This window comes from Salvelinus namaycush, chromosome 16, assembly GCF_016432855.1.
Source record: "Salvelinus namaycush isolate Seneca chromosome 16, SaNama_1.0, whole genome shotgun sequence".
Taxonomy (NCBI): Eukaryota; Metazoa; Chordata; class Actinopteri; order Salmoniformes; family Salmonidae; genus Salvelinus; species Salvelinus namaycush.
Genome location: NC_052322.1, coordinates 29347830 through 29361656, shown reverse-complemented (window position 1 = coordinate 29361656; position 13827 = coordinate 29347830). Strand labels below are relative to the sequence as shown.

The 13827-nt window shown below is 44.8% G+C and overlaps 1 protein-coding gene across 2 annotated transcripts in view; it reads right to left on the bottom strand.

The window, feature by feature from the left end:
• The window catches only part of LOC120061284 (transketolase-like), a 30617-nt gene that overhangs the window by 4999 nt on the left and 11791 nt on the right, over positions 1 to 13827 (bottom strand). For both annotated transcript variants that reach the window (XM_039010988.1, XM_039010986.1), the window contains 5 exons: positions 3409 to 3600; positions 3173 to 3291; positions 2197 to 2393; positions 1828 to 1992; positions 563 to 719 (listed from right to left, as the gene is read on the bottom strand). In XM_039010988.1, coding sequence (XP_038866916.1) covers positions 563 to 719; positions 1828 to 1992; positions 2197 to 2393; positions 3173 to 3291; positions 3409 to 3600 — 830 coding nt within the window. The remainder of the gene's footprint in view (positions 1 to 562; positions 720 to 1827; positions 1993 to 2196; positions 2394 to 3172; positions 3292 to 3408; positions 3601 to 13827) is intronic.

Genomic DNA, 13827 nt, shown 5'->3' with positions numbered 1-13827 from the left:
CAATAGCATTTGGGGTGTATGGGGCGGCTAAAAGTAAAATCTACAGGACTGGCATGCGTTCAGTGGGGCGAGTCGGCGTGGGCATGCAATGTACCTGAGGAACCAAAAGGAAACCTGGCCGCCCCGCCACCACCACGACACAGAGAGAGAGAGGGGGAGGGAGGAAACGAGTGCTGGCCGGAGCCACACTGATACAGTAGTAGATGGACGGAAGATGTGAAGAAACAAAATCTAAATTCAGGATTCAGGAAATAATACAGGATTACAAGACGTGAGGCCAACTACAAGGAAACGATTCAACCCACTGCAAGAGTGTTACAAAAATTTGCAATCAAAACCAACTGAAGGCAAAGACCTTCCTCGACTAAACAGTGTTAGGGGAAGCACTGTGTTAACACTGTATGACAGTGAGATAAGTCTTCTGCAGTGGGCTGAATCGGTCCAAGAGGAACAAGCGCTGAGAGCTACGTCAGGTTAGGATCACAGTGAGGAAGTCACGGGTTACTACACAGACAGGTCACCGGGGGTGGGGGGGTGGTCAAAGGTCAGTGGGCGGACTGACCGATGGACACGCCACAGTGGGAGCCACACAGATTGATGTTGCTCTCAGAGATGGCAGCCATGCGGAGCTGGTCGTAGGCACGTGTGAAGAAGGTGGCGAAGGTGCTGGCAAACACCACGTTACGATCCCGCGTGGCGCAGCCCACCGCAATGCTCACCTGACAGAAGAGGAGAGAGAGGATAGGTAAAGGAGAGTAAAAGCCTGAGTAACTTGTGTCTCACATTCCTTAGACACAAAAGGAGGGAGCCATCATCTTACAATTCATATGGGAGAAATGTGATGTTTGAGCCATTTCATTTCCTGTTAGCCCTGAGAAAGCCCTTTCCCCTGTTCCCCATGAGGCCCTGCTAAGGGGATGGGGCCTGTGTGAGTAGTTAAAAACAATCATTGTCAGTGAGAGTTTTTACTCAATAAAATACACTTGTTTAAACAATACCATCTACATTAAGTACAGCTAGCATAGAGCATCATTGTTGTCACTGACCAACAAGATACTTGAAAGCCAACAGAGCATTAAATGCCCCAATCCCTTAACAATATTCATATCTGATGTGACAGCATGACTTGGGTAATTAATTCATCTAAATAACATCAGAACTATATTTGACTCCTCTATTGTCTGTGTGGGAGTCACAATGAGACACAGGCCACAACACGGCTTCATTAAACCTGCTAATGATGCCTCAAAGAACTTCTACTGGAATACAGCAGAGACATTACTAATGATGAGGAGGTCAGGGCCCATATCCACAAAGCGTCTCAGAGTAGATGCTGATCTAGGATTTGTCCAATCTTATTCATTATGATCTAAAAGGCCAAAATGATCCTAAATCAGCACTCCTACTCTGAGACACTTTGTGGATAAGGGACCTGGTCTCTTAGGCAACCAGGCAGGAGGAGTAGAAGGATTCATGCCCTAGAAGTGAGGGGGTATCAGAGGTGTGTGATACTGTGTGTGTCAGAGGTGAATAATTTAGATATAAGGGTGGAAAGAAGCAGAAAAAGCCGCTTTAGACTATAGTGATGGATAAAGTGGAATTAAATGTTTGTCATTCTACAGTGGTTCAAATACAAAGACGTAGGCCTACAGTATGAATGGAACTTTGATGGTCATTTTGGGTTGACGTCACATAGTGCTATCAACAACAGCTTATCATTGTTTTTTAGTACTTTTTAAAAAGATTTTGTGATCAGTACACTTTTGTTCACCCTACTAGACCTAGACTCAGGTCAGATATGTGGCACTGGGTGTCAGCTGAGCTTACCATGTTCTGCTCAGCGATATAGCACTCAACGTAGCGTTCGGGGTGCTCGTTCTTAAAGAGCTCAGAGAAGGTGGAGTTCTTGGTGTCTCCATCCAGAGCCACCACATGCTCATTGTAGCGGCCCAGCTTAGCAAGAGCCATGCCATAGGCCTTCCGCGTGGCAATCTGCAGCCAAACACAACCAATGGGTTAGTTCATTTAAAACACAGTTCAATATAGCAGCCCACCACCATTCATGCTATCTGTCTTGGTCATGAGCAAGTCTATATACATTTTCCGTGTCTTGTTCCAGGACTTAAAGGATCTCTCTCAAACACTCTTGCTCTTTCTGTCAAGTACACAGATGAACGCGCACGTACACACACACACCTTCTCTCCGAGTTTGTAGTTGGGTGCATTGGGCATGCGGACGTTGCGCAGGCTGATTGGCGGTGAGTCCTCGGTGGGCGTTGCGGGGTACAGGCGCTTGGTGGTGTTCATGATGCGCGCCTGGATGTCCTTCATCACCCCCTCAGCCATCTCCTTGGGCAGGGGCTTCCCATGCCAGCCCATCTTGTCCTCTGCAGCTACAACACACACAAAGAACATGATGAAATACATACACAGACAGAGACACACACAGAGACATTTATCAGAGATGGCACACTTCCTCACGCATAGCAAATATACCTTTAGTATATCAGCAATTAAAAAATTGGAGGAAATCTGCTTTTGTTTTATATCTAGTTGACATGATATCAGTATCAAAATGTCATAAGTTACATATTGCTCAACACTCCTCTCTCTCATCACAAAGCCTTACACGTGTGGTCATCAAATACCATTCTATAGGTCAGGGTTCCACTTCAAAAGCCATATGCTTATGACAATAGGCAGACAAAGGCCAGTGATCTGAGTATATACTACACATTCTGAGTGATTACTAGGCTGCTGCAGCAGAAGCTCTAAAACACTGCCTAGATTACCATAGGTTTAGGTGCCCTTCATAGAAAAGACAGGAGGGCTGAGTTGGGTCTATTAGACTTTACCCATTTTAAGGGACAGGCACAGACTAAACCTTTGTGATTTTAGGATTAGTGTGGTCTGGTAGTAGGTATTCATGACAAAGCAGCTCCGGAGCACCACAGATATGTTTGAATGTGAAGGGTAGAGGGGAGTCTGTCAGTATCACAATGAAGCTGTGCTGGTACATTTGTGTATGCATGAAAGGCGCTGCTGCTGGCATAGTATTAGGGCTTGGTTAGTCTCTGGGTGTACCTGTCTGTACTAGTGTATCAGTACATGTACCTATAGAGGAGCATGGGGTTGGGTACCTGTAGAAATGTGTGTGTGTTTCTGTAGGTACCTGAGATTCCCTTGCCCTTGATGGTTTTGGCAATGATGGCGGTGGGCTGGTGACGGGGTTGGCTCAGAACCTTGGTCAGCTCCTCCACACTGTGCCCGTCCACAATGATGGCATTCCACCTACACACACACACTTAATTTACTGGTGCCAATACCTAGTGGGAGTAATTTACACGCTCAGGCTCATAATCATGGTCTCTAGGCCACACATTTTCTAGGCTTTCTCCCAGTACCCACCCAAAGGCCTCGCAGCGTTTCTGGTACTTCTCCACATGGTGCTGCAGGGGAGCTGGGTCACTCTGACCCAGACGGTTGATGTCCAGGATGGCCACTAGGTTGTCCAGCTGGTAGTAAGAGGCGAAGGACATGGCCTCCCACACAGAGCCCTCAGACATCTCCCCATCACCCAGCAGGCAGTACACATTGTAGCTACAGAAGGACAAACAGACAGAGGGAAAAACAGACAGACAATTAGAGGCTTGCAACATCACAGCAGCTAAGCTTTCATAAAAAGTAATAAACAAGTTATGACTAATATAAATGACTAACCCACAACTTTCAATTCATTGCCACTTGATTGCCACCTAATGGCTAATGGGATGAAACGCAACACAACAGAGCAGAACAATAATAATAATCTCTCCCTCACAATTGCCTCCCCTCGCAGAATAACATTTTCCACACAACCCCCTCCCTTCATCTTAAAAATGAGCCTCCCTCCCCGCACAGAGCGAACAGGAACAGTTGACCCCACCCTTGGCTCGGAGCTCCAATCATCCTGCATGGTAACAGGGTCTGACAGCTTTCCACTCAAATAGACACATTGTCATTAAAGCGAGAAGATAGACTGAGACATGGCGCATTATGGCACGGATTCCGAGCCAGACCGCCCGGGGAAAAAAGCATTCCAGAGCCCAGAGGGACCCACAAAACACCTGGTCCAGATCCCGCTTAACATCCACTCTCCCGGTTATTCTCGCCGCAGCACCTCGCACTACACAAAGACAGACTTCCCTGGACCAAAACACTGTTTAAACCTCTGAGCTGCAATTCAATTTGAATCAAATCAACACAATCTAATTGGCTACATGATGTTATTTGATACAATATCAGTGTGTTGACTGACTGCTTGCTATAAACATGAGTTGATGATAATGGTGATTATATAACTCATTAATTATATGGTAATGAAGGGCAAAAGTAGAAATCTAAATATGAATGGATAAATGACTGTTGTTCTATTGCTGTGGAGGAATGACACTGTTTAAAGAGCTATTTATTAAGTCAAAAGCTGTGACGGAGGGGATCTGAGGTAACCCTTCAAATGTGCATACCGGTGAGTGTGTGTGTGGCTTAAAACAACACACACTGGGGAACGTATCCTACACATTCTGAGGGATTACTGGGCTGCTGCAGGTCTAAAGCACTGGCCGGCACTGGCCGGATAAGGCCGGGTTTTGAGTGCCCCTTGTAACATGTGCCAGGATAACCATGCAGTTTAACCTATAACTTAAGCTTCTATTTAAAAAACAGGTACATAATTGAGATTAACCAATATTCATTCATTCACTCTCTCCTCTCGCCAGGTGAGAATATTACAGAGGTGAGAAGAGAACACATCATACTGACACCTCACACTGAGCCCTCAGGCTCGTCTGGCTTACATAGAACCAATGAATGGGAAATGTCTTAAAAACACCCTCCTGAACCTGCGCCAAATTGTTTTACGTTCTGCTTTGATTTTGTTTAGCTAAAGCATGGATAATCATATTCAAACTGTCCATTTACTAAATCAAATAAACACAGTGAATTAAACAGGGTACTGTAAGCGTGAGGCTTTAAAGCTGTAATGATGTGGCATTTTCACTTGCTAATCCTCCTGCTAAGTGTATCTGACACATTCACTCATTTGATTCATAGAACACTCTCTTTATCTGGGACCCTGGCCTATGCATGTAGGGCTGTGGATTTTGGGGTCACGGACTGTAATAGGAAGATTGCTTTAATTAAAACAGTCATACATACAGACAAGTCACGGTTGGGGCTGGATGCTACAGTAGCTCACTTTGACAAGCTGTTCTTGAGCACTGGAGCACACTCACTCACTAATTACTCATTCCCAGAGAGAGACGCACTCAATTCAATTCAATTCAATTCAAGGAGCTTTATTGGCATGGGAAACATATGTTAACATTGCCAAAGCAAATGAAGTAGATAACATACAAAAGTGAAATAAACAATAACAATGACCAGTAAACATTACACTCACAGAAGTTCCAAAAGAATAAAGACATTACAAATGTCATTATGTATATATACAGTGTTGTAACGATGTGCAAATGGTTACAGTACAAAAGGGAAAATAAACATAAATATGGGATGTATTTATAATGGTGTTTGTTCTTCACTGGTTGCCCTTTTCCTGTGGCAACAGGTCACAAAATCAGGTTTGTTTTCAAATTCGTTGTGGATCTGTGTAATCTCTAATATGGTCATACATTTGGCAGGAGGTTAGGAAGTGCAGCTCAGTTTCCACCTCATTTTGTGGGCAGTGTGCACATAGCCTGTCTTCTCTTGAGAGCCAGGTCTGCCCACGGTGGCCTTTCTCAATAGCAAGGCTATGCCCACTGAGTCTGTACATAGTCAAAGCTGTCCTTAAGTGTGGGTCAGTCACAGTGGTCAGGTATTCTGCCACTGTGTACTCTCTGTTAAGGGCTAAATAGCATTCTAGTTTGCTCTGTTATTTTGTTAATTCTTTCCAATGTGTCAAGTAATTATCTTTTTGTTTTCTCATGATTTGGTTGGGTATAATTGTGTTGCTGTCCTGGGGCTCTGTGGGGTCTGTTTGTGTTTGTGAACAGAGCCCCAGGACCAGCTTGCTTAGGAGACTCTTCTCCAGGTTTATCTCTCTGTAGGTGATGGCTTTGTTATGGAAGGTTTGGGAATCGCTTCTTTTGAGGTGGTTGTAGAATTGAATGTCTCTTTTCTGGATTTTGATAATTAGTGGGTATCGGCCGAATTCTGCTCTGCATGCATTATTTGGTGTTTTACGTTGTACACGGAGGACATTTTTGCAGAATTCTGCATGCAGAGTCTCAATTTGGTGTTTGTCCCATTTTGTGAATTCTTGGTTGGTGAACGGTCCCCAGACCTCACAACCATAAAGGGCAATGGGTTCTATAACTGATTGAAGTATTTTTTGCCAGATCCTAATTGGTATGTCAAATTTTAATGTTCCTTTTGATGGCATAGAATGCCCTTCTTGCCTTGTCTCTCAGATCACTCATAGCTTTGTGGAAGTTACCTGTGGCGCTGATGTTAAGGCCAAAGTATGTATAGTTTTTTGTGTGCTCTAGGGCAATGGTGTCTAGATGGAACTTGTATTTGTGGTTCTGGCGACTGGATCTTTTTTGGAACACCATTATTTGGTCTTAATGAGATTTACTGTCAGGGCCCAGGTCTGATAGAATCTGTGCAGACGATCTAAGTGCTGCTGTAGGCCCTCCTTGGTTGGTGACAGAAGCACCAGATCATCGGGTGCTGCAGCCTGTTCTAGTGCCCTCGCCAATTCATTGATATATATGTTGAAGAGGGTGGGGCTTAAGCTGCATCCCTGTTTCACCCCACGGTCCTGTGGGAAGAAATGTGTTTTTTTGCCAATTTTAACTGCACACTTGTTTGTATACATGGATTTTATAACGTTGTATGTTTTTCCCCCAACACCACTTTCCATCAATTTGTATAGCAGACCCTCATGCCAAATTTAGTCAAAGGCTTTTTTGAAATCAACAAAGCATGAGAAGACTTTGCCTTTGTTTTGGTTTGTTTGTTTGTCAAGTAGTTTGTGCAGGGTGAATACGTGGTGTGTCGTACGATAATTTGGTAAAAAGCCAATTTGACATTTGCTCAGTACATTGTTTTCACTGAGGACATGTATGTGTCTGTTAATGATAATGCAGAGGATTTTATCAAGGTTGCTGTTGACGCATATCCCACGGTAGTTATTGGGGGCAAATTTGTCTCCACTTTTGTGGATTGGGGTGATCAGTCCTTGGTTTTAAATATTGAGGAAGATGCCAGAGCTAAGGATGATGTTAAAGAGTTTTAGAATAGCCAATTGGAATTTGTTGTCTGTATATTTTATTATTTCATTGAGGATACCATCAACACCACAGGCCTTTTTGGGTTGGAGGGTTTTTATTTTGTCCTGTAGTTCATTCAAGGTAATTGGAGAATCCAGTGGGTTCCGGTAGTCTTTAATAGTTGATTCTAAGATTTGTATTTGATCATGTATATGTTTTTGCTGTTTGTTCTTCGTTATAGAGCCAAAAAGATTGGAGAAGTGGTTTACCCATACATCTCCATTTTGGATAGATCATTCTTTGTGTTGTTGTTTGTTAAGTGTTTTCCAATTTTCCCAAAAGTGGTTAGAGTCTATGGATTCTTCAATTACATTGAGCTGATTTCTGACATGCTGTTCCTTCTTTTTCCGTAGTGTATTTCTGTATTGTTTTAGGGATTCCCCATAGTGAAGGCGTAGACTCAGGTTTTCTGGGTCTCTATGTTTTTGGTTGGATAGGTTCTCAATTACTTTCTTAGGTTTTTGCATTCTTCTTCAAACCATACAGCGGGTGAATGCAAGCATTTCGCGAGACCGGGCCTCAAAACCTAATGTCTACCTGGCCCACCACTCCACCCTGGACTTGAACAGCCTTTACAACCAGGTCCACCTCTACAAGGTAGCAATCACAAATTAAGCCAGGACGTTACCCTCAAACATAGCCCCAGCACCTCACAGAGGAGCAACAGAGTAATGGACACTCCTTCCAGACCTGCAAGACCCCTCCTGAAGGACCAGCACTGAGAGAACCCACGCCAAGGACCTACACCCAGACTACAGCATCACCAGCCACACACTAACCAGCTAAGACCACCCCAAGCAAACCCTGGCCACACCTTATATAGGCGCCTTCATATCAGACCTATGCTCCTTCTGCACACCCCATGCCCTCCACCCCTGCGGCAAGGAACTCAACAAAACAGAAGGACATACGGCCTGGCAGTGAGCAGAGCAACAGGCCCAACCCCCAGTATTACACCCGCCCAAGTCCCATCCTGCAACCTAAGAGGTATGTATCAGATGCTCAACATGCTCCGCTCACACCTACTGTGATGGTCAGGGCCTAAACCACACAAAACCAACACTAGACACTATGGAACACAATGATTTTACTATTTCATCCTGGAATATACAAGGCCTGAGGTCATCTGCCTTTCACCTAAATAGCAGGAACCCAGACTTCATCAAAGAAATTGGAAATAGAGACATTGTTATCCTACAAGAAACATGGTATAAAGGAGACAGACCCACTGGTTGCCCTCTAGGTTACAGAGAGGTGGTAGTCCCATCCACCAAACTACCAGGTGTGAAACAGGGAAGAAACTCAGGGGGTATGCTAATTTGGTATAGAGCAGACCTAACCCATTCTATTAAATTAGTCAAAACAGGAACATTTTACATCTGGCTAGAAATTAATACGGAAATGATCAACAGAAAATTGTCCTCATGTGTGCTACCTACAGTGGGGAGAACAAGTATTTGATACACTGCCGATTTTGCAGGTTTTCCTACTTACAAAGCATGTAGAGGTCTGTAATTTGTTATCATAGGTACACTTCAACTGTGAGAGACGGAATCTAAAACAAAAATCCAGAAAATCACATTGTATGATTTTTAAGTAATTTAAGCCCATTCCTCCTGACAGAGCAGATGTAACGGAGTCTGTAGGTTTGTAGGCCTCCTTGCTCGCACACGCTTTTTCAGTTCTGCCCACAACATTTCTATAGGATTGAGGTCAGGGCTTTGTGATGGCCACTCCAATACCTTGACTTTGTTGTCCTTGAGCCATTTTGCCACAACGTTGGAAGAATGCTTGGGGTCATTGAAGAACAATTGCGACCAAGCTTTAACTTTGTGACTGATGTCTTGAGATGTTGCTTCAATATATCCACATAATTTTCCATCCTCATGATTCCATCTATTTTGTGAAGTGCACCAGTCCCTCCTGCAGCAAAGCACCCCCACAACATGACGCTGCCACCCCGTGCTTCACGGTTGGGATGGTGTTCTTTGGCTTGCAAGCCTCCCCCTTTTTCCTCCAAACATAACAATGGTCATTATGGCCAAACAGTTCTATTTTGTTTCATCAGACCAGAGGACATTTGTCCAAAAAGTACGATCTTTGTCCCCATGTGCATTTGCAAACTGTAGTCAGGCTTTTTTTGGCAGTTTTGGAACAGTGGCTTCTTCCTTGCTGAGCGGCCTTTCAGGTTATGTCAATATAGGACTTGTTTTACTGTGGATATTATAGATACTTTTGTTCCTGTTTCCTCCAGCTTCTTCACAAGGTCCTTTGTTGTTGTTCTGGGATTGATTTGCACTTCTCGCACCAAAGTACGTTCATCTCTAGGAGACAGAACGCGTCTTCTTCCTGAGCGGAAGGCATGTGGGAGACTCCCCAAACATATGGAAGAAGGTACTCTGGTCAGATGAGACAAAAATGTAGCTTTTTGTCCATCAAGGAAAACGCTATGTCTGGCACAAATCCAACACCTCTCATTACTCCGAGAACACCATCCCCACAGTGAAGCATGGTGGTGGCAGCATCATGCTGTGGTGATGTTTTTCATCGGCAGGGACTGGGAAACTGGTCAGAATTGAAGGAATGATGGATGGCGCTAAATAGAGGGAAATACTTGAGGGAAACCTGTTTCAGTCTTCCAGAGATTTGAGACTGGGACGGATGTTCACCTTCCAGCAGGACAATGACCCTAAGCATACTGCTAAAGCAACACTTGAGTGGTTTAAGGGGAAACATTTAAAATGTCTTGGAATGGCCTAGTCAAAGCCCAGACCTTAATCCAATTGAGGATCTGTGGTATGACTTAAAGATTACTGTACACCAGCAGGAACCCATCTAACTTGAAGAAGCTGGAGCAGTTTTGCCTTGAAGAATGGGCAAAAATCCCAGTGGCTAGATGTGCCAAGCTTATAGAGACATACCCCAAGAGACTTGCAGCTGTAATTGCTGCAAAAGGTGGCTCTACAAAGTATTGACTTTGGGGGGGTGAATAGTTATGCACGCTCAAGTTTTCCGTTTTTGTCTTATTTCTTGTTTGTTTCACAATAAAAAATTATTTGCATCTTCAAAGTGGTAGGCATGTTGTGCAAATCAAATGATACAAATCCCCCCAAAATCTATTTTTATTTCAGTTTAAGGCAACAAAATAGGAAAAATGCCAAGGGGGGTGAATACTTTCGCAAGGCACTGTACATGGAGGTGACAGCAAAAGGGCAAGTAATAATATGGGGAAGAGGTAGTCGGGTGTGCTATTTACAGATTGGCTGTGTACAGGTACAGTGATTGGTAAGCTGCTCAGACAACTGATGCTTAATGTTAGAGTGAGATATTCCGAGATTTTTTGCAATCCGTTCCAGTCATTGGCAGCAGAGAGCTGGAAGGAAAGGCGGCCAAAGGAAGTGTTGGCTTTGGGGATGACCAGTGCAATATACCTGGTGGAGCGCGTGCTACGGGTGGGTGTTGCTATGGTAACCAGTGAGCTGAGATAAGGCGGGGCTTTATCTAGCAAAGACTTATAGATGACCTGGAGCCAGTGGGTTTGGCGACGGATATGTAGTGAGGGCCAGCCAACGAGAGCATACAGGTCGCAGTGGTGGGTAGTATATGGGACTTTGGTGATAAAACGGATGGCACTGTGATAGACTACATCCAGTTTGCTGAATAGAGTGTTGGGTGCTATTTTGTAAATGACATCGCCAAAGTCAAGGATCGGTAGGATAGTCAGTTTTACGAGGGTATGTTTGGTGGCATGAGTGAAGGAGGCTTTGTTGCGAAAGAGGAAGCCTATTCTAGATTTAATTTTGGATTGGAGATGCGTAATGTGAGTCTGGAAGGAGAGTTTACAGCCTAACCAAACAGCTAGGTATTTGTAGTTGTCGACATATTCTAGGTCAGAACCATCCAGAGTAGTGATGCTAGTCGGGCAGGAGGGTGTGGGCAGCAATTAGTTGAAGAGCATGCACTTAGTTTTACTAGCATTTAAAAGAAGTTGGAGGCCACGGAAGGAGTGTTGTATGGCATTGAAGCTCGTTTTGAGGTTTGTTATAGCACAGTGTCCAAAGAAGGGCCAGATGTATACAGAATGGTGTCGTCTGAGTAGAGGTTGATCAGAGAATCACCCGCAGTAAGAGCGACATCATTGATATATACAGAGAAAAGAGTCGGCCCGAGAATTGAACCCTGTGGCACCCCCATAGAGACTGCCAGAGGTCCGGACAACAGGCCCTCCGATTTGACACACTGAACTCTATCTGAGAAGCAGTTGGTGAACCAGGCGAGGCAATCATTTGAGAAGCCAAGGCTATTGAGTCTGCCGATAAGAATGCGGTGATTGACAGTCGAAAGCTTTGGCCAGGTCGATGAAGACGGCTACACAGTACTATCTTTTATCGATGTCGGTTATGATATCGTTTAGAACCTTAAGCGTGACTGAGGTGCACCCATGACCAGCTCGGAAACCAGATTGCATAGTGGAGAAGGTACGGTGGGATTCTAAATGGTCTGTAACAGTTTGGATCTAGAGTGTCACCACCTTTGAAGAGGGGGGTGACCGCGGCAGCTTTCCAATCTTTGGGGATCTCAGACGATACGAAAGAGAGGTTGAATAGGCTAGTAATAGGGGTTGCAACAATTTAGGCGGATCATTTTAGAAAGAGGGTCCAGATTGTCTAGCCCAGCTGATTTGCAGGGATCCAGATTTTGCAGTTCTTTCAGAACATCATCTCTCTGGGTTTGGGTGAAGGAGAAGCAGGGGGGGGGGGGGGGGGCAGGTTGCTGCAGGGGGTGCTGAGATGTTGGCCAGGGTAGAGGTAGCCAGGTGGAAAGCATGGCCAGCCGTGGAAAAATGCTTATTGAAATTATCGATTAGCGTAGATTTATCGGTGGTGACAGTGTTTCCTATCCTCAGTGCAGTGGGCAGCTGGGAAGAGGTGCTCTTATTCTCCATGGACTTTACAGTGCCCCAAACGTTTTGGAATTAGTGCAACAGGAAGCAAATTTCTGTTTAAAAAATCTAGCCTTAGCTTTCCTAACTGACTGAGTATTACGCTCTCAGAGAGTTCACAGTCAGTCCACTGACACCCCTATCAGATCACAACAAAAGCACACTACTTGAACAGAGTTTCTCTCAATCCTGAGGCATCAAAGCCAAAGTAACTGAATAATATTAAGAAATGCTATAGATGGAAGGAAAGTAGTGTGGAAATCTATCAAAAAAGAATTAGGCAACAACAAATTCAATCCCTTCTAGACAATTTCCTGGACAAAATGTTCCACTGTAATAGTGAAGGTTTAAACTTGGCAGTAGAAATCCTAAACAGTATATTTGACCTTTCAGCTTCCCTATCAAATCAAAAAATTGCAAGCAGACAACCTAAGAAAATTAACAACAATGACAAATGGTTTGATGACGCAAACACCATTGTAAATACAACCGATATTTATGTTGATTTACTTTCCCTTTTGTACTTTAACTATTTGCACATCATTACAACACTGTATATAAACCTAATAGGACATTTGAAATGTCTTTATTATTTTGGAACTTCTGTGAGTGTAATGTTTACTGTTAATTTTGATTGTTTATTTCACTTGCTTTGGCAAATGTAAACGTGTTTCCCATGCCAATAAAGCCCCTTAAATTGAATTGATATTTAATTGAGAGAGAGCGAGAGAGAGCGAGAAGAGAGCGGGATATGGTGAGAGAGCGAGCGAGCGTGAGAGAGAAAGCGAGGGCGAGAGAGAAAGCGAGGGCGAGAGAGTGAGCGAGGGCGAGAGAGTGAGCGGGGGAGAGTGAGCGGGAGAGAGTGAGCGGGAGAGAGTGAGCGGGAGAGAGTGAGCGGGAGAGAGTGAGCGCGAGAGAGTGAGCGCGAGAGAGTGAGCGCGAGAGAGTGAGCGCGAGAGAGTGAGCGCGAGAGAGTGAGCGCGAGAGAGTGAGCGCGAGAGAGTGAGCGGGAGAGAGTGAGCGCGAGAGAGTGAGCGCGAGAGAGCGGGAGAGAGCGCGAGCGGGAGAGAGCACGAGCGGGAGAGAGCACGAGCGGGAGAGAGCACGAGCGGGAGAGAGCACGAGCGGGAGAGAGCACGTGCGAGAGCAGGCGAGAACGTGCGAGAGCAGGCGAGAACGTGCGAGAGCAGGCGAGAACGTGCGAGAGCAGGCGAGAACGTGCGAGAGCAGGCGAGAACGTGCGAGAGCAGGCGAGAACGTGCGAGAGCAGGCGAGAACGTGCGAGTGAGAGAGAGAGTGCAAGGAAGAGAGCAAGGGGATGTAGTGAGAGAAAAGAAGAGAGGTGGGGTTAAGAGCAAGAGAGGGAGAAGATGGCGGCTCTCTCGCAGCCCTGATTATTAGAGCAGAAAAATTGACTGAACACAAAATGCAGAGAAGGCGCAACCAACCCATCACACGTATACATTATACGTCAGACTGCTCTGTTATACGGACAAAAAATGAAACCAGAGAATAGCAACAACAACAAAAAATCCCAGTATCTCTAATAAACCATTTTAAAGTATTTCCCTA